At 54.6% G+C, this 20,094-nt stretch overlaps 1 protein-coding gene across 2 annotated transcripts in view; it reads right to left on the bottom strand.

Annotated features, from left to right (window-relative positions):
• The window catches only part of EPHA8 (EPH receptor A8), a 99,761-nt gene that overhangs the window by 36,607 nt on the left and 43,060 nt on the right, over positions 1 to 20,094 (bottom strand). For both annotated transcript variants that reach the window (XR_016308295.1, XM_089661657.1), the window contains exon 3: positions 10,682 to 11,345. Coding sequence is in view for 1 of the 2 variants with exons in the window: in XM_089661657.1 (XP_089517783.1) it covers positions 10,682 to 11,345 (664 nt within the window). In the remaining variant the exon portion in view is untranslated. The remainder of the gene's footprint in view (positions 1 to 10,681; positions 11,346 to 20,094) is intronic.

The raw sequence follows: 20,094 nt of genomic DNA, 5'->3' as shown, positions 1-20,094 counted from the left end.
AGTGACTGCGCTCGGCCTGTAATGTGGGAACAGACGTGACAAGTGACGGCGCTCGGTCTGTAATGTAGGGACAGAGGTGACAAGTGACTGCGCTCGGCCTGTAATGTAGGGACAGAGATGACAAGTGACTGCGCTCGGTCTGTAATGTGGGGACAGAGGTGACAAGTGACTGCGCTCGGTCTGTAATGTGGGGACAGAGGTGAAAAGTGACAGCGCTCGGCCTGTTATGTAGGGACAGAGGTGACAAGTGACTGCGCTCGGCCTGTTATGTAGGGACAGAGGTGAAAAGTGACTGCGCTCAGTCTGTAATGTACGTACAGACGTGACAAGTGACGGCGCTCGGTCTGTAATGTACGTACAGACGTGACAAGTGACGGCGCTCGGTCTGTAATGTACATACAGACGTGACAAGTGACGGCGCTCGGCCTGTAATGTGGGGACAGAGGTGACAAGTTACGGCGCTCGATCTGTAATGTGGGGACAGAGGTGACAAGTGACAGCGCTCGGCCTGTAATGTGGGGACAGAGGTGACAAGTTACGGCGCTCTATCTGTAATGTGGGGACAGAGGTGACAAGTGACGGCGCTCGGCCTTTAATGTAGGGACAGAGGTGACAAATGACGGCGCTCGGTCTTTAATGTAGGGACAGAGGTGACAAGTGACGGCGCTCGGCCTGTAATGTAGGGACAGAGGCGACAAGTGACGGCGCTCGGTCTGTAATGTAGGGACAGAGGTGACAAGTGACAGCGCTCGGTCTTTAATGTGGGGACAGAGGTGACAAGTGACGGCACTCGGTCTATAATGTGGGGACAGAGGTGACAAGTGACGGCGCTCAGCCTGTAATGTAAAGACAGAGGTGACAAGTGACTGCGCTCGGCCTGTAATGTAAAGACAGAGGTGACAAGTGACTGCGCTCGGTCTGTAATGTGGGGTCAGAGGTGACAAGTGACGGCGCTCGGTCTTTAATGTGGGGACAGAGGTGACAAGTGACGGCGCTCGGTCTATAATGTGGGGACAGAGGTGACAAGTGACAGTGTTTGTCCTGTAATGGAGGGACAGAGGTGACAAGTGACGGCGCTCGGTCTGTAAAGTGGAGACAGCGGTGACAAGTGACGGCGCTTGTCCTGTAATGTAGGGACAGAGGTGACAAGTGACTGCGCTCGGTCTGTAATGTGGGGACAGAGGCGACAAGTGACGGCGCTCGGCCTGTAATGTAGGGACAGAGGTGACAAGTGACGGAGCTCAGCCTGTAATGTAAAGACAGAGGTGACAAGTGACTGCGCTCGGCCTGTAATGTAAAGACAGAGGTGACAAGTGACTGCGCTCGGTCTGTAATGTGGGGTCAGAGGTGACAAGTGACGGCGCTCGGTCTTTAATGTGGGGACAGAGGTGACAAGTGACGGCGCTCGGTCTATAATGTGGGGACAGAGGTGACAAGTGACAGTGCTTGTCCTGTAATGGAGGGACAGAGGTGACAAGTGACGGCGCTCGGTCTGTAAAGTGGAGACAGAGGTGACAAGTGACGGCGCTTGTCCTGTAATGTAGGGACAGAGGTGACAAGTGACTGCGCTCGGTCTGTAATGTGGGGACAGAGGCGACAAGTGACGGCGCTCGGCCTGTAATGTAGGGACAGAGGTGACAAGTGACGGAGCTCGGTCTGTAATGTGGGGACAGAGGTGACAAGTGACTGCGCTCAGCCTGTAATGTGGGGACAGACGTGACAAGTGACGGCGCTCGGTCTGTAATGTAGGGACAGAGGTGACAAGTGACTGCGTTCGGCCTGTAATGTGGGGACAGAGGTGACAAGTGACGGCGCTCGGCCTTTAATGTAGGGACAGAGGTGACAAGTGACGGCGCTCGGTCTTTAATGTAGGGACAGAGGTGACAAGTGACGGTGCTCGGTCTGTAATGTGGGGACATACGTGACAAGTGACGGCGCTCGGTCTCTAAAGTAGGGACAGAGGTGACAAGTGACGGAGCTCGGTCTGTAATGTGGGGACAGAGGTGACAAGTGACTGCGCTCAGCCTGTAATGTGGGGACAGACGTGACAAGTGACGGCGCTCGGTCTGTAATGTGGGGACAGAGGTGACAAGTGACTGCGTTCGGCCTGTAATGTGGGGACAGAGGTGACAAGTGACGGCGCTCGGCCTTTAATGTAGGGACAGAGGTGACAAGTGACGGCGCTCGGTCTTAATGTAGGGACAGAGGTGACAAGTGACGGCGCTCGGTCTTTAATGTAGGGACAGAGGTGACAAGTGACGGTGCTCGGTCTATAATGTGGGGACAGAGGTGACAAGTGACAGTGCTTGTCCTGTAATGTAGGGACAGAGGTGACAAGTGACGGCGCTCGGTCTGTAAAGTGGAGACAGAGGTGACAAGTGACGGCGCTTGTCCTGTAATGTAGGGACAGAGGTGACAAGTGACTGCGCTCGGCCTTTAATGTAGGGACAGAGGTGACAAGTGACGGCGCTCGGTCTTTAATGTAGGGACAGAGGTGACAAGTGACGGTGCTCGGTCTGTAATGTGGGGACAGACGTGACAAGTGACGGCGCTCGGTCTCTAAAGTAGGGACAGAGGTGACAAGTGACGGAGCTCGGTCTGTAATGTGGGGACAGAGGTGACAAGTGACTGCGCTCAGCCTGTAATGTGGGGACAGACGTGACAAGTGACGGCGCTCGGTCTGTAATGTGGGGACAGAGGTGACAAGTGACTGCGTTCGGCCTGTAATGTGGGGACAGAGGTGACAAGTGACGGCGCTCGGCCTTTAATGTAGGGACAGAGGTGACAAGAAACGGCGCTCGGTCTTTAATGTAGGAACAGAGGTGACAAGTGACGGTGCTCGGTCTGTAATGTGGGGACAGACGTGACAAGTGACGGCGCTCGGTCTCTAAAGTAGGGACAGAGGTGACAAGTGACTGCACTCGGCCTGTAATGTGGGGACAGATGTGACAAGTGACGGCGCTCGGCCTGTAATGCTGGGACAGAGCTGACAAGTGACGGCGCTCGGCCTGTAATGTAGGGACAGAGGCGACAAGTGACGGCGCTCGGTCTGTAATGTAGGGACAGAGGTGACAAGTGACTGCGCTCGGTCTGTAATGTGGGGACAGAGGTGACAAGTGACGGCGCTCGGTCTTTAATGTGGGGACAGAGGTGACAAGTGACGGCGCTCGGTCTATAATGTGGGGACAGAGGTGACAAGTGACAGTGCTTGTCATGTAATGTAGGGACAGAGGTGACAAGTGACGGCGCTCGGTCTGTAATGTGGAGACAGAGGTGACAAGTGACGGCGCTTGTCCTTTAATGTAGGGACAGAGGTAACAAGTGACGGCGCTTGTCCTGTAATGTAGGGACAGAGGTGACCAGTGACTGCGCTCGGTCTGTAATGTGGGGACAGAGGCGACAAGTGACGGCGCTCGGCCTGTAATGTAGGGACAGAGGTGACAAGTGACGGAGCTTGTCCTGTAATGTAGGGACAGAGGCGACAAGTGACGGCGCTCGGCCTGTAATGTAGGGACAGAGGTAACAAGTGACGGCGCTTGTCCTGTAATGTAGGGACAGAGGTGATCAGTGACTGCGCTCGGTCTGTAATGTGGGGACAGAGGCGACAAGTGACGGCGCTCGGTCTGTAATGTGGGGACAGAGGTGACAAGTGACGGAGCTCGGTCTGTAATGTGGGGACAGAGGTGACAAGTGACTGCGCTCGGTCTGTAATGTGGGGACAGAGGTGAAAAGTGACAGCGCTCGGCCTGTAATGTGGGGACAGAGGTGACAAGTTACGGCGCTCGATCTGTAATGTGGGGACAGAGGTGACAAGTGACGGCGCTCGGCCTTTAATGTAGGGACAGAGGTGACAAGTGACGGCGCTCGGTCTTTAAAGTAGGGACAGAGGTGACAAGTGACGGCGCTCGGTCTGTAATGTGGGGACAGACGTGACAAGTGACGGCGCTCGGTCTCTAAAGTAGGGACAGAGGTGACAAGTGACTGCGCTCGGCCTGTAATGTGGGGACAGATGTGACAAGTGACGGCGCTCGGCCTGTAATGTAGGGACAGAGCTGACAAGTGACGGCGCTCGGTCTGTAATGTGGGGACAGACGTGACAAGTGACGGCGCTCGGTCTCTAAAGTAGGGACAGAGGTGACAAGTGACTGCGCTCGGCCTGTAATGTGGGGACAGATGTGACAAGTGACGGCGCTCGGCCTGTAATGTAGGGACAGAGGTGACAAGTGACTGCGCTCGGTCTGTAATGTGGGGACAGAGGTGACAAGTGACTGCGCTCGGTCTGTAATGTGGGGACAGAGGTGAAAAGTGACTGCGCTCGATCTGTAATGTAGGGACAGAGGTGACAAGTGACGGCGCTCGGCCTTTAATGTAGGGACAGAGGTGACAAGTGACGGCGCTCGGTCTTTAATGTAGGGACAGAGGTGACAAGTGACGGCGCTCGGTCTGTAATGTGGGGACAGACGTGACAAGTGACGGCGCTCGGTCTCTAAAGTAGGGACAGAGGTGACAAGTGACTGCGCTCAGCCTGTAATGTGGGGACAGATGTGACAAGTGACGGCGCTCGGCCTGTAATGTAGGGACAGAGCTGAGAAGTGACGGCGCTCGGCCTGTAATGTAGGGACAGAGGCGACAAGTGACGGCGCTCGGTCTGTAATGTAGGGACAGAGGTGACAAGTGACTGCGCTCGGTCTGTAATGTGGGGACAGAGGTGACAAGTGACTGCGCTCGGTCTGTAATGTGGGGACAGAGGTGAAAAGTGACGGCGCTCGGCCTTTAATGTAGGGACAGAGGTGACAAGTGACGGCGCTCGGTCTTTAATGTAGGGACAGAGGTGACAAGTGACGGCGCTCGGTCTGTAATGTGGGGACAGACGTGACAAGTGACGGCGCTCGGTCTCTAAAGTAGGGACAGAGGTGACAAGTGACTGCGCTCGGCCTGTAATGTGGGGACAGATGTGACAAGTGACGGCGCTCGGCCTGTAATGTAGGGACAGAGCTGACAAGTGACGGCGCTCGGCCTGTAATGTAGGGACAGAGGCGACAAGTGACGGCGCTCGGTCTGTAATGTAGGGACAGAGGTGACAAGTGACTGCGTTCGGTCTGTAATGTGGGGACAGAGGTGACAAGTGACTGCGCTCGGCCTGTAATGTAGGGACAGAGATGACAAGTGACTGCGCTCGGTCTGTAATGTGGGGACAGAGGTGACAAGTGACGGCGCTCGGTCTTTAATATGGGGACAGAGGTGACAAGTGACGGCGCTCGGTCTATAATGTGGGGACAGAGGTGACAAGTGACAGTGCTTGTCCTGTAATGTAGGGACAGAGGTGACAAGTGACGGCGCTCGGTCTGTAATCTGGGGACAGAGGTGACAAGTGACTGCGCTCGGTCTGTAATGTAGGGACAGAGGTAACAAGTGATGGCGCTTGTCCTGTAATGTAGGGACAGAGGTGACAAGTGACTGCGCTCGGTCTGTAATGTGGGGACATAGGCGACAAGTGACGGCGCTCGGCCTGTAATGTAGGGACAGAGGTGACAAGTGACGGCGCTCGGTCTGTAATGTGGGGACAGAGGTGACAAGTGACTGCGCTCGGTCTGTAATGTGGGGACAGAGGTGACAAGTGACGGCGCTCGGCCTGTAATGTAGGTACAGAGGTGACAAGTGATGGCGCTCGGTCTGTAATGTGGGGACAGAGGTGTCAAGTGACAGCGCTCGGCCTGTAATGTAGGGACAGAGGTGACAAGTGACGGCGCTCGGTCTGTAATGTAGGGACAGAGGTGACAAGTGACGGCACTCGGTCTGTAACGTGGGGACAGAGGTGAAAAGTGACGGCGCTCGGCCTGTAATGTGGGGACAGAGGTGCCAAGTGACAGCGCTTGGTCTGTAATGTGGGGACAGAGGTGACAAGTGACGGCGCTCGGCCTTTAATGTGGGGACAGAGGTGCCAAGTGACGGCGCTCGATCTCCTTTACTGTCTTGTAGACAATGTAAATATTTCCTCATAATTAGACCTCCAATCGGAATCTAATTAACAGGATGAAGATAAGACGGCGCTCGGTAACCTTGAAGGAAAAGTCGCGGGGGAGCTCGGGGGGAGGGTGGGGGGAGCGCGGGGGGGGGAGAGCGGGAGGAGCTCGGGGGAGTGCGGGAGGAGTGCGGAGGCCTCTGGCGTCTCAGTAAACATCATTTCCATGTTTGAAGAAGAGGACACCTTCCACTAAGTGGCCATTATGGGGCCCAACAAACACAGCGCACTGTAAAGGGCCCCCGGGGGCCGCAGATCGCGCCGTTATATATACAGGTTACCTTCCAGGCAAACGACGGCGCGACCGCCAGGACCGGCTATTATCAGCGTTTGTACAGCTGGAAGTTCGGTGTGGCGGTGGATTGATGCGTCTGGGAAGTTCGGTGTGTCGGTGGATTGATGCGTCTGGGAAGTTTGGTTGATCGATGTGTCTGGGAAGTTTGGTTGATCGATGTGTCTGGGAAGTTTGGTTGATCGATGTGTCTGGGAAGTTCGGTGTGGCGGTGGATCGATGTGTCTGGGAAGTTCGGTGTGTCGGTGGATCGATGTGTCTGGGAAGTTTGGTTGATCGATGTGTCTGGGAAGTTCGGTGTGTCGGTGGATTGATGCGTCTGGGAAGTTCGATGTGGCGGTGGATCGATATGTCTGCGACGTTCGGTGTGGCGGTGGATCGATGTGTCTGGGAAGTTTGGTGGATCGATGTGTCTGGGACGTTCGGTGTGGCGGTGGATCGATGTGTCTGGGACGTTTGGTGTGGCGTTGGATCGATGTGTCTGGGACGTTCGGTGTGGCTGGGAAGTTCGGTGTGTCGGTGGATCGATGTGTCTGGGACGTTCGGTGTGGCGGTGGATCGATGTGTCTGGGAAGTTCGGTGCGGCGGTGGATCGATGTGTCTGGGAAGTTCGGTGTGTCGGTGGATCGATGTGTCTGGGACGTTCGGTGTGGCGGTGGATCGATGTGTGACCCACACACACCACGCCCACAGTGACTAGCTAACCGAGACGCACGTGTGGCCGTGACTTGGGGGACGAGGGAATAAAGGGGACTGAATCTGAATATATAATCCGTATATAAGATCAGCCGGGATATCCTTCCACACCCCGCACTACCTCCGCCCACCACCGGGGGGAGACTCCACTACAATCCAGAGGGCTGACCACACCCCGCACTACCTCCGCCCACCACCGGGGGGAGACTCCACTACAATCCAGAGGGCTGACCACACCCCGCACTACCTCCGCCCACCACCGGGGGGAGACTCCACTACAATCCAGAGGGCTGACCACACCCCGCACTACCTCCGCCCACCACCGGGGGGAGACTCCACTACAATCCAGAGGGCTGACCACACCCCGCACTACCTCCGCCCACCACCGGGGGGAGACTCCACTACAATCCAGAGGGCTGACCACACCCCGCACTACCTCCGCCCACCACCGGGGGAGACTCCACTACAATCCAGAGGGCTGACCACACCCCGCACTACCTCCGCCCACCACCGGGGGGAGACTCCACTACAATCCAGAGGGCTGACCACACCCTGCACTACCTCTGCCCACCACCGGGGGGAGACTCCACTACAATCCAGAGGGCTGACCACACCCTGCACTACCTCCGCCCACCACCGGGGGAGACTCCACTACAATCCAGAGGGCTGACCACACCCCGCACTACCTCTGCCCACCACCGGGGGAGACTCCACTACAATCCAGAGGGCTGACCACACCCCGCACTACCTCCGCCCACCACCGGGGGTAGACTCCACTACAATCCAGAGGGCTGACCACACCCTGCACTACCTCTGCCCACCACCGGGGGGAGACTCCACTACAATCCAGAGGGCTGACCACACCCTGCACTACCTCCGCCCACCACCGGGGGAGACTCCACTACAATCCAGAGGGCTGACCACACCCCGCACTACCTCTGCCCACCACCGGGGGAGACTCCACTACAATCCAGAGGGCTGACCACACCCCGCACTACCTCCGCCCACCACCGGGGGGAGACTCCACTACAATCCAGAGGGCTGACCACACCCTGCACTACCTCTGCCCACCACCGGGGGGAGACTCCACTACAATCCAGAGGGCTGACCACACCCTGCACTACCTCTGCCCACCACCGGGGGGAGACTCCACTACAATCCAGAGGGCTGACCACACCCCGCACTACCTCTGCCCACCACCGGGGGAGACTCCACTACAATCCAGAGGGCTGACCACACCCCGCACTACCTCTGCCCACCACCGGGGGGAGACTCCACTACAATCCAGGGCTGACCACACACTGCAGATACAAATCTTACATACAATCTGGTGCACTGATTAGAGTTGAGGAGCAGCTTAGTAATTACACCCTTCTAGGGCCCCCCCAGCTACCTACAGCTTGTACCCCGATGTTATCACCCTTCCACTGTCCACACCCCCCACACCAGACACACCACCCACACCAGACACACCCCTCCCCCACCCCAGATACACTCCTCCCCCACACACATATCTCCGTCTGGCCAATCTGTTACCTATCTGCATACAGATTGGCAATGAGCTTGACTGAGCATTTAAAGACACTAAAATACGATGCAATCCGATCTCTCCAATCCGATCTCTCCAATCCGATCTCTCCAATCCGATCTCTCCAATCTGATCTCTCCGGAGATATGAGCCCGAGATTAAATGTTACAGAAATACGAGAAGACACACAAATGACTTCACTATAAAATGGAATAAAACGTTTCCCGAGATCTATCCTGCGACTGGAGCCAGTCAGAGCGTCAGCAATCCGTCAGTCAATAGGACGGCTCCGTACCAATCACAATGTCCCAATGTCCGGGTACTCCATTATGGGGATATGGATGTAGGCAGGACATTAGTCCTCGGCCAATTGACCCTGGGGGGTGTTCCTGTACCCGCCCACAGGATGTTTTGGGTGCTGACCTGCCCAAGTTCAATCGGGCCAAGACCAGCTTGAAGCACCAAGTCGGGGATTGGATTTCTGGCACCAGCGCATCGGCCCGATCCCGACATTACCAATCACTGCTCCGCTGTCCCCATCCAGCACCACCCAACCATTCCCTGCATTTTCCTGGCCTTCTACCTAATCCACAAATATGGTTTTTATACATCGATGTGACGCACTGAGCGCCCTACAAGGAGGGAGTCTTCTTATCTCTCTGCAACTCAGATTCCAGCTGTTATGAGGGAGGGAACATTCCCCGAGATGGATGGATATCCCTTTCAGAGCTTCCAATGTCAGGCAGACAGATCGGGAAGCCAACCTGTCTCCAGTCATTTCCCCAGAAGGTGATTATAACGGAACCGGAACCCCAGACCGCTCCGGGTATATTCCCTTATATCGCAGCTTCCCTGTCCGAACACAAATCCACGGAGCGCACCCTTGAGGTCCCTCAGGAAATAGACAGAACCCGACTCTTCTTAGGACAGGAAGCCAAGTTATATACAGAGGGCGGGGAAACACAACCAGGAACAGGAAACACATCATCAGCCCGCCCCATCAGTGGGGAGGGCTACAGGAAACACATCATCAGCCCGCCCCATCAGTGGGGAGGGCTGCAGGAAACACATCATCAGCCCGCCCCATCAGTGCGGAGGGCTACAGGAAACACATCATCAGCCCGCCCCATCAGTGGGGAGGGCTACAGGAAACACATCATCAGCCCGCCACATCAGTGGGGAGGGCTACAGGAAACACATCATCAGCCCGCCCCATCAGAGGGGAGGGCTACAGGAAACACATCATCAGCCCGCCCCATCAGTGGGGAGGGCTAAAGGAAACACATCATCAGCCCGCCCCATCAGTGGGGAGGGCTACAGGAAACACATCATCAGCCCGCCCCATCAGAGGGGAGGGCTACAGGAAACACATCATCAGCCCGCCCCATCAGTGGGGAGGGCTAAAGGAAACACATCATCAGCCCGCCCCATCAGTGGGGAGGGCTACAGGAAACAGATCATCAGCCCGCCCCATCAGTGGGGAGGGCTACAGGAAACACATCATCAGCCCGCCCCATCAGTGGGGAGGGCTACAGGAAACACATCATCAGCCCGCCCCATCAGTGGGGAGGGCTACAGGAAACACATCATCAGCCCGCCCCATCAGTGGGGAGGGCTACAGGAAACACATCATCAGCCCGCCCCATCCAACCAAGACACAGAACAATGGGGCAGCACATGGGAAGGACAAAGGATGACACACCAATACACCATAGACCTTCACATACACACCCTGCACCCTAACAGGCACTTAAACATAAGAATTTGGGAAGATGATACAGGGGTCCCCCCACCCCCAAAAGTCACTCCCGTCACATGAACAACATCTTATTGGCCCCCAGGTGTCACTTCCAGAGGAGGCTCTGTCCCTTCAGACGCTGATTGGTGACCTTCTGCCTCTGAATTCCTCATCTCCCCAATGACAAGGACTGAACCAAAATTGTATGGAGATTGTATGCAGATCGTATGCTGATTGTATGGAGATTGTATGCTGATTGTATGGAGATTGTATGCTGATTGTATGGAGATTGTATGCAGATCGTATGCTGATTGTATGGAGATTGTATGGACCAGAATGGATGATGTACCTCTGTGGACCTTCTGATGGCGTAGGGTGGACGCGGTGGGGAATTATCGGTCTTACCTACACAGGAATCGCTGCGTTCCTCGAATCCTGCACTACACACACACTTCCCGATGGGAACGAGCCACTCGCCCTCAGCACTGCAGTACATCTTCGGGGTGTCTCTCTCTTCGGAATGGCCCACACACTCTCCACGCACCTCCACCAGGGAAGAAGAATCGGCCCCGGTCACGGCCTCGGAGAAGGCGGCCAGGTTCCTGACCATAGATGGACACTTCTTGAAGTAGACCCGCACAGACACTATGGCAATACACGCCCCAATGTCCTGAAACGCCAAATAAAATCCCCGTCTGCTCAGCGGGCCGACGTCACGCACTTCCGTATTCAGCTTCAGCCTACGAACGCCCAGATCCACGCTGGTGAAACTCTCGTCTGCAGCGATGGTGTCAATCTTCATGAATTGGCTCTCCCGTGTGCTGGTGCCCAGATCTCGGTCACTCTCCATGTAGTAGAGGTTGAAGGTCTCCTTACACGTCCCCAGCACCCCCGGCATGCTGTTACAATCTCGCAGGGTGAACTTGATCTCAGCATACACTCGCCGAGCGCCGTCCCTTTGTACCCAATTCGTTCGCAGCCAGTTGTTCTGGTTGGGGGTCATCACGTTGCACACTTGGTAGGTGTGTATGGGGCTGAAGAACTCGTCCATCTCATTGATTGAATCCCACTGCAGAGGTACAAAATATATTCATGTCAATAATCGATGAAAAACAGAAATCGATGCCCCCCCCAACATAGCACAGCATCCCCATCACCCCAACGTGACATCCCCGTCACCCCAACGTGACATCCCCATCACCCCAACGTGACATCCCAATCACCCCAACGTGACATCCCCATCACCCCAACATCACATCCCCATCACCCCAACGTGACATCCCCATCACCCCAACATCACATCCCCATCACCCCAACGTGAAATCCCCATCACCCCAACGTGACATCCCCATCACCCCAACGTGACATCCCCATCACCCCAACATCACATCCCCATCACCCCAACGTGACATCCCCATCACCCCAACGTGACATCCCCATCACCCCAACATCACATCCCCATCACCCCAACATAGCATCCCCATCACCCCAACATGACATCACCATCACCCCAACATGACATCCACATCACCCCAACATAGCATCCCCATCACCCCAACAAGACATCCACATCACCCCAACATGACATCCCCATCACCCCAACATGACATCCACATCACCCCAACATGACATCCCCATCACCCCAACATGACATCCACATCACCCCAACATAGCATCCCCATCACCCCAACAAGACATCCACATCACCCCATCATGACATCCCCATCACCCCAACAAGACATCCCTATCACCCCAACATGACATCCACATCACCCCAACATGACATCCACATCACCCCAACATGACATCCACATCACCCCAACATGACATCCACATCACCCCAACATAGCACAGCATCCCCATCACCCCAACGTGACATCCCCATCACCCCAACATAGCACAGCATCCCCATCACCCCAACATGACATTCCCATCACCCCAACGTGACATCCCCATCACCCCAACATCACACCCCCATCACCCCAACATCACATCCCCATCACCCCAACATGACATCCACATCACCCTAACATAGCATCCCCATCACCCCAACATGACATCGCCATCACCCCAACATGACATCCACATCACCCCAACATGACATCCCCATCACCCCAGCGTGACATCCCCATCACCCCAACATAGCACAGCATCCCCATCACCCCAACATGACATCCACATCACCCCAACATAGCATCCCCATCACCCCAACATGACATCCCCATCACCCCAACGTGACATCCCCATCACCCCAACATCACATCCCCATCACCCCAACATGACATCCCCATCACCCCAACATGACATCCCCATCACCCCAACATAGCATCCCCATCACCCCAACATGACATCCCCATCACCCCAACATAACATCCTCATCACCCCAACATGACATCCCCATCACCCCAACATGACATCCCCATCACCCCAACATAGCACAGCATCCTCATCACCCCAACATGACATCTCCATCACCCCAATGTCACATCCCCATCACTCCAACATAGCAACCCCATCACCCCAACGTGACATCCCCATCACCCCAACGTGACATCCCCATCACCCCAACATGACAACCCCATCACCCCAACATAGCACAGCATCCCCATCACCCCAACGTGACATCCCCATCACCCCAACATAGCACAGCATCCCCATCACCCCAATGAGACATCCCCATCACCCCAACATGACATCCCCATCACCCCAACGTGACATCCCAATCACCCCGTGACATCCCCATCACCCCAACATCACATCCCCATCACCCCAACATAGCATCCCCATCACCCCAACATGACATCACCATCACCCCAACATGACATCCACATCACCCCAACATAGCATCCCCATCACCCCAACAAGACATCCACATCACCCCAACATGACATCCCCATCACCCCAACATGACATCCACATCACCCCAACATGACATCCCCATCACCCCAACATGACATCCACATCACCCCAACATAGCATCCCCATCACCCCAACAAGACATCCACATCACCCCAACATGACATCCCCATCACCCCAACAAGACATCCCTATCACCCCAACATGACATCCACATCACCCCAACATGACATCCCCATCACCCCAACATGACATCCACATCACCCCAACATGACATCCCCATCACCCCAACGTGACATCCCCATCACCCCAACATAGCACAGCATCCCCATCACCCCAACGTGACATCCCCATCACCCCAACATAGCACAGCATCCCCATCACCCCAACATGACATTCCCATCACCCCAACGTGACACCCCCATCACCCCAACATCACATCCCCATCACCCCAACATGACATCCACATCACCCTAACATAGCATCCCCATCACCCCAACATGACATCGCCATCACCCCAACATGACATTTACATCACCCCAACATAGCACCCCCATCACCCCAACATGACATCCCCATCACCCCAACATGACATCCACATCACCCCAACATGACATCCCCATCACCCCAGCGTGACATCCCCATCACCCCAACATAGCACAGCATCCCCATCACCCCAACATGACATCCACATCACCCCAACATAGCATCCCCATCACCCCAACATGACATCCCCATCACCCCAACGTGACATCCCCATCACCCCAACATCACATCCCCATCACCCCAACATGACATCCCCATCACCCCAACATGACATCCCCATCACCCCAACATAGCATCCCCATCACCCCAACATGACATCCCCATCACCCCAACATAACATCCTCATCACCCCAACATGACATCCCCATCACCCCAACATGACATCCCCATCACCCCAACATAGCACAGCATCCTCATCACCCCAACATGACATCTCCATCACCCCAATGTCACATCCCCATCACTCCAACATAGCAACCCCATCACCCCAACGTGACATCCCCATCACCCCAACGTGACATCCCCATCACCCCAACATGACAACCCCATCACCCCAACATAGCACAGCATCCCCATCACCCCAACGTGACATCCCCATCACCCCAACATAGCACAGCATCCCCATCACCCCAACGTGACATCCCCATCACCCCAACATGACATCCTCATTCCGGAGGAGCCAATCAGAATAAAATGTCCCGCTGACTGCCCAGGGCCCTGCTGCCATAGTCACATGCATGGGGCCCTCTCTACCTGTATGGGGCCCTCTCTACCTGTATGGGGCCCTCTCTACCTGTACAGGGCGCTCTCTACCTGTACGGGGTCCTCTCTACCTGTACGGGGCGCTCTCTACCTGTATGGGGCCCTCTCTACCTGTACGGGGCGCTCTCTACCTGTATGGGGCCCTCTCTACCTGTACGGGGCGCTCTCTACCTGTACGGGGCCCTCTCTACCTGTACGGGGCGCTCTCTACCTGTACGGGGCCCTCTCTACCTGTACGGGGTGCTCACTACCTGTACGGGGCGCTCTCTACCTGTACGGGGCCCTCTCTACCTGTATGGGGCGCTCTCTACCTGTACGGGGCCCTCTCTACCTGTACGGGGCCCTCTCTACCTGTATGGGGCGCTCTCTACCTGTACGGGCGCTCTCTACCTGTACGGGGCCCTCTCTACCTGTACGGGGCGCTCTCTACCTGTACGGGGCGCTCTCTACCTGTATGGGGCCCTCTCTACCTGTATGGGGCGCTCTCTACCTGTACGGGGCCCTCTCTACCTGTACGGGGCCCTCTCTACCTGTACGGGGCGCTCTCTACCTGTATGGGGCCCTCTCTACCTGTATGGGGCCCTCTCTGCATGGTACTTCACTCATGTTTGTTAAATCTGTCCAGGGTGAGAGGAGTAATGAAGAACCTCAGAGACCCTCCTTAGGAGTGAAGTAGATGTCAAAGGATCTACTAGATCATTCTATGATGCAAAAAAAATGAATGTCGAGGAACTCTGGAGCAGACATGGCGTGTCACCGGTTCTGGAGCCAGTCCTCTGGTTTCTGGAAATTCTTCTGTGGTTCTGGAGCCAGACCTCTGGTTTCTGGAAATTCTTCTGTGGTTCTGGAGCCAGTCCTCTGGTTTCTGGAAATTCTTCTCCGGTTCTGGAGCCAGTCCTCTGGTTTCTGGAAATTCTTCTCCGGTTCTGGAGCCAGTCCTCTGGTTTCTGGAAATTCTTCTCCGGTTCTGGAGCCAGTCCTCTGGTTTCTGGAAATTCTTCTGTGGTTCTGGAGCCAGTCCTCTGGTTTCTGGAAATTCTCCTGTGGTTCTGGAGCCAGTCCTCTGGTTTCTGGAAATTCTTCTGTGGTTCTGGAGCCAGTCCTCTGGTTTCTGGAAATCCTTCTGTGGTTCTGGAGCCAGTCCTCTGGTTTCTGGAAATTCTTCTGTGGTTCTGGAGCCAGTCCTCTGGTTTCTGGAAATTCTTCTCCGGTTCTGGAGCCAGTCCTCTGGTTTATGGAAATTCTTCTCTGGTTCTGGAGCCAGTCCTCTGGTTTCTGGAAATTCTTCTCCGGTTCTGGAGCCAGTCCTCTGGTTTCTGGAAATTCTTCTCCGGTTCTGGAGCCAGTCCTCTGGTTTCTGGAAATTCTTCTCCGGTTCTGGAGCCAGTCCTCTGGTTTCTGGAAATTCTTCTGTGGTTCTGGAGCCAGTCCTCTGGTTTCTGGAAATTCTTCTCCGGTTCTGGAGCCAGTCCTCTGGTTTCTGGAAATTCTTCTCCGGTTCTGGAGCCAGTCCTCTGGTTTCTGGAAATTCTTCTCCGGTTCTGGAGCCAGTCCTCTGGTTTCTGGAAATTCTTCTGTGGTTCTGGAGCCAGTCCTCTGGTTTATGGAAATTCTTCTCCGGTTCTGGAGCCAGTCCTCTGGTTTATGGAAATTCTTCTGTGGTTCTGGAGCCAGTCCTCTGGTTTCTGGAAATTCTTCTGTGGTTCTGGAGCCAGTCCTCTGGTTTCTGGAAATTCTTCTCCGGTTCTGGAGCCAGTCCTCTGGTTTCTGGAAATTCTTCTGTGGTTCTGGAGCCAGTCCTCTGGTTTATGGAAATTCTTCTCCGGTTCTGGAGCTGATCTTCTGGACTTCTTGGGTCCTGGAGCCGGTGTGTGACTACATGAGGATAGAAGGAATGGATTGTGGAAGGTGTGGGACTTCTCCGAGATGACCTGTGGTCTCCTCTCATCCTCTTGGCCTTCATACAGAAGAATGGAGATCTTGTCATGTGACAGGCAGAGGGACACGGACGGGTCAGATGGAATCATCGGCACAATCCAACCCGACATCGAGTAGAAACAGAAAGTGGGCGGGGTCTGGATTTGGAAAGACTTTGGCTCCAGTGATTGGGTAGAAGTAAGCTCTTTGTATACATTGGTGGAGGCAGAATTGGGGCTCAGCCCAGGAGGAGCCTTGTGGAGAAGACCTTCAGGAAAGGTTGGAGGTGCTGAGCGGATGGAAGTCGATGACCCCCCATGTGGCATCACTGATTGGATATCACATCCGGCTGCAGTATTTCTGGGATAAATCTGGAGGAGCTCCATTTCTACATTTCCAGCCATCCCGTGGTGTCCTGCGTGGACGGCCCTCTGCCCATACTGTGTGACTTTGTATTCCAGACATTAATCCCCATCTGACGGACCCCCGAATCCCCGAATCCCCCGATAATGAGATGCGAGTTTCTCAGCAAATGTCTAGTTTGGGAAATGAAATGAGCCGGAAGCAGCAGGAGCCGTTCCTAAGCCCATAAAGACCGCGCCGGCGGGACGTCGTCTGTTCTACAGCTGCTGCAATTCCTCACATCGGTACGTGTTCCCCACCGGTGAATGAGTGAGACAATCTGCTTTATTACGGGGATTCACACAGGACGGGGCCACCCCTGAGGGCCCGGAGGAAGCGGGCGGCTAAACCAAGCTCCTTAATACATTAATTGCCGTCTCCAGAGCAAGACATCCATTAACGCTTTATCCCTTCAAATACATGAATTAGACCTGGAAATGTCCTCCTCTCTAGACTTCATTATCTGTGCTAGAAGACAAGGGACAGCGATGGGGCCTTCCGGGGGCCCGGAGAAGGGGGAGAGAACCAACCTCCTGAATCTGGACATAAAATAGTCTGGATATAGGGGTCTGTAAGGAGAACATGGTGGGGATGTCTAGAATAGAACATGGCCTGGATGTAGGGGTCTGTAAGGAAAACATGGTGGGGGATGTCTAGAATAGAACATGGTCTGGATATAGGGGTCTGTAAGGAGAACATGGTGGGGGATGTCTAGAATAGAACATGGTCTGGATATAGGGGTCTGTAAGGAGAACATGGTGGGGGATGTCTAGAATAGAACATGGCCTGGATATAGGGGTCTGTAAGGAGAACATGGTGGGGGATGTCTAGAATAGAACATGGCCTGGATGTAGGGGTCTGTAAGGAGAACATGGTGGGGGATGTCTAGAATAGAACATGGCCTGGATATAGGGGTCTGTAAGGAGAACATGGTGGGGGATGTCTAGAATAGAACATGGCCTGGATATAGGGGTCTGTAAGGAGAACATGGTGGGGGATGTCTAGAATAGAACATGGCCTGGATGTAGGGGTCTGTAAGGAGAACATGGTGGGGGATGTCTAGAATAGAACATGGCCTGGATATAGGGGTCTGTAAGGAGAACATGGCGGGGGAGGTCTAGAATAGAACATGGCCTGGATATAGGGGTCTGTAAGGAGAACATGGCGGGGGAGGTCTAGAATAGAACATGGTCTGGATATAGGGGTCTGTAAGGAGAACATGGTGGGGGAGGTCTAAAATAGAACATGGCCTGGATATAGGGGTCTGTAAGGAGAACATGGTGGGGGAGGTCTAGAATAGAACATGGTCTGGATATAGGGGTCTGTAAGGAGAACATGGTGGGGGATGTCTAGAATAGAACATGGTCTGGATGTAGGGGTCTGTAAGTAGAACATGGCGGGGGATGTCTAGAATAGAACATGGTCTGGATATAGGGGTCTGTAAGGAGAACATGGTGGGGGATGTCTAGAATCAATCTCCAGTTTGTCACCAAAGGTTCATTCTCTTCTTCTGGATACTTGAGGGGTTCTCTAGATTTGAAGAGTGGCACATAACGTGATTAGCAGAGGACAGACTGTGAACACCCAGATGGTACAGAGAGATATGATCCTCCCAGCCCGGTGTTCCCGGAGGAGCCAGGACATGACACCCTCAGAATTCCAGAGTCTCTGAGTCTCCGACTCTCTGCAGCTGCAATATTGGAGTCTCCTTATCTCTTCTCAGACTCACAGAACTCATTTCATTCGGTATTTCTGGATTGTGACAATGAGGAGTCCAGTGGCTCTGCGGGGCTAATTGTCGGGAAGATTACATTTGTTGATGTCAATAATCACATCGCCGCGGGGAAAGTAATCAAATACTTATTAAACCTCATAAACAGACGTGGAGCCGATGACGCGGAGCCCAATGACGCGGAGCCGATGACACGGAGCCCGATGACACGGAGCCCGATGATGCGGAGAACCGGCCCAGACACCGAGAATTCCATTAACACCTTCACCGATGAGAGGGACCACTAATCCTCTACAATGTACAGTTCCCCTCAGGACAGTCAGAAGGAAGACCGGTCCTGACCTCCGATACACATGACTGACCCCAAGGATCAGGACTGGTGATGAGCCAACTGTACCTGTGTCCTGACCTCCGATACACATGACTGACCCCAAGGATCAGGACTGGTGATGAGCCAACTGTACCTGTGTCCTGACCTCCGATACACACGACTGACCCCAAGGATCAGGACTGGTGATGAGCCAACTGTACCTGGGTCCTGACCTCCGATGTACACAACTGACCCCAAGGATCAGGACTGGTGATGAGCCAACTGTACCTGGATCCTGACCTCCGATATACATGACTGACCCCAAGGACCATGACTGGTGATGAGCCAACTGTACCTGGATCCTGACCTCCGATGTACACAACCGACCCCAAGGATCAGGACTGGTGATGAGCCAACTGTACCTGTGTCCTGACCTCCGATACACACGACTGACCCCAAGGATCAGGACTGGTGATGAGCCAACTGTACCTGTGTCCTGACCTCCGATACACACGACTGACCCCAAGGATCAGGACTGGTGATGAGCCAACTGTACCTGGATCCTGACCTCCGATACACACAACTGACCCCAAGGATCAGGACTGGTGATGAGCCAACTGTACCTGGGTCCTGACCTCCGATACACATGACTGACCCCAAGGATCAGGACTGGTGATGAGCCAACTGTACCTGTGTCCTGACCTCCGATACACACGACTGACCCCAAGGATCAGGACTGGTGATGAGCCAACTGTACCTGTGTCCTGACCTCCGATACACACGACTGACCCCAAGGATCAGGACTGGTGATGAGCCAACTGTACCTGGATCCTGACCTCCGATGTACACGACTGACCCCAAGGATCAGGACTGGTGATGAGCCAACTGTACCTGGATCCTGACCTCCAATGTACACAACTGACCCCAAGGATCAGGACTGGTGATGAGCCAACTGTACCTGGATCCTGACCTCCGATACACACGACTGACCCCAAGGATCAGGACTGGTGATGAGCCAACTGTACCTGTGTCCTGACCTCCGATACACACGACTGACCCCAAGGATCAGGACTGGTGATGAGCCAACTGTACCTGTGTCCTGACCTCCGATACACACGACTGACCCCAAGTATCAGGACTGGTGATGAGCCAACTGTACCTGTGTCCTGACCTCCGATACACACGACTGACCCCAAGGATCAGGACTGGTGATGAGCCAACTGTACCTGTGTCCTGACCTCCGATACACACGACTGACCCCAAGGATCAGGACTGGTGATGAGCCAACTGTAC

Source organism: Staurois parvus, unplaced genomic scaffold, assembly GCF_062004578.1.
Source record: "Staurois parvus isolate SC_StPar_1 unplaced genomic scaffold, SC_StPar_1.0 ptg001361l, whole genome shotgun sequence".
Taxonomy (NCBI): Eukaryota; Metazoa; Chordata; class Amphibia; order Anura; family Ranidae; genus Staurois; species Staurois parvus.
This window is presented reverse-complemented; position numbering and strand designations above follow the sequence as displayed.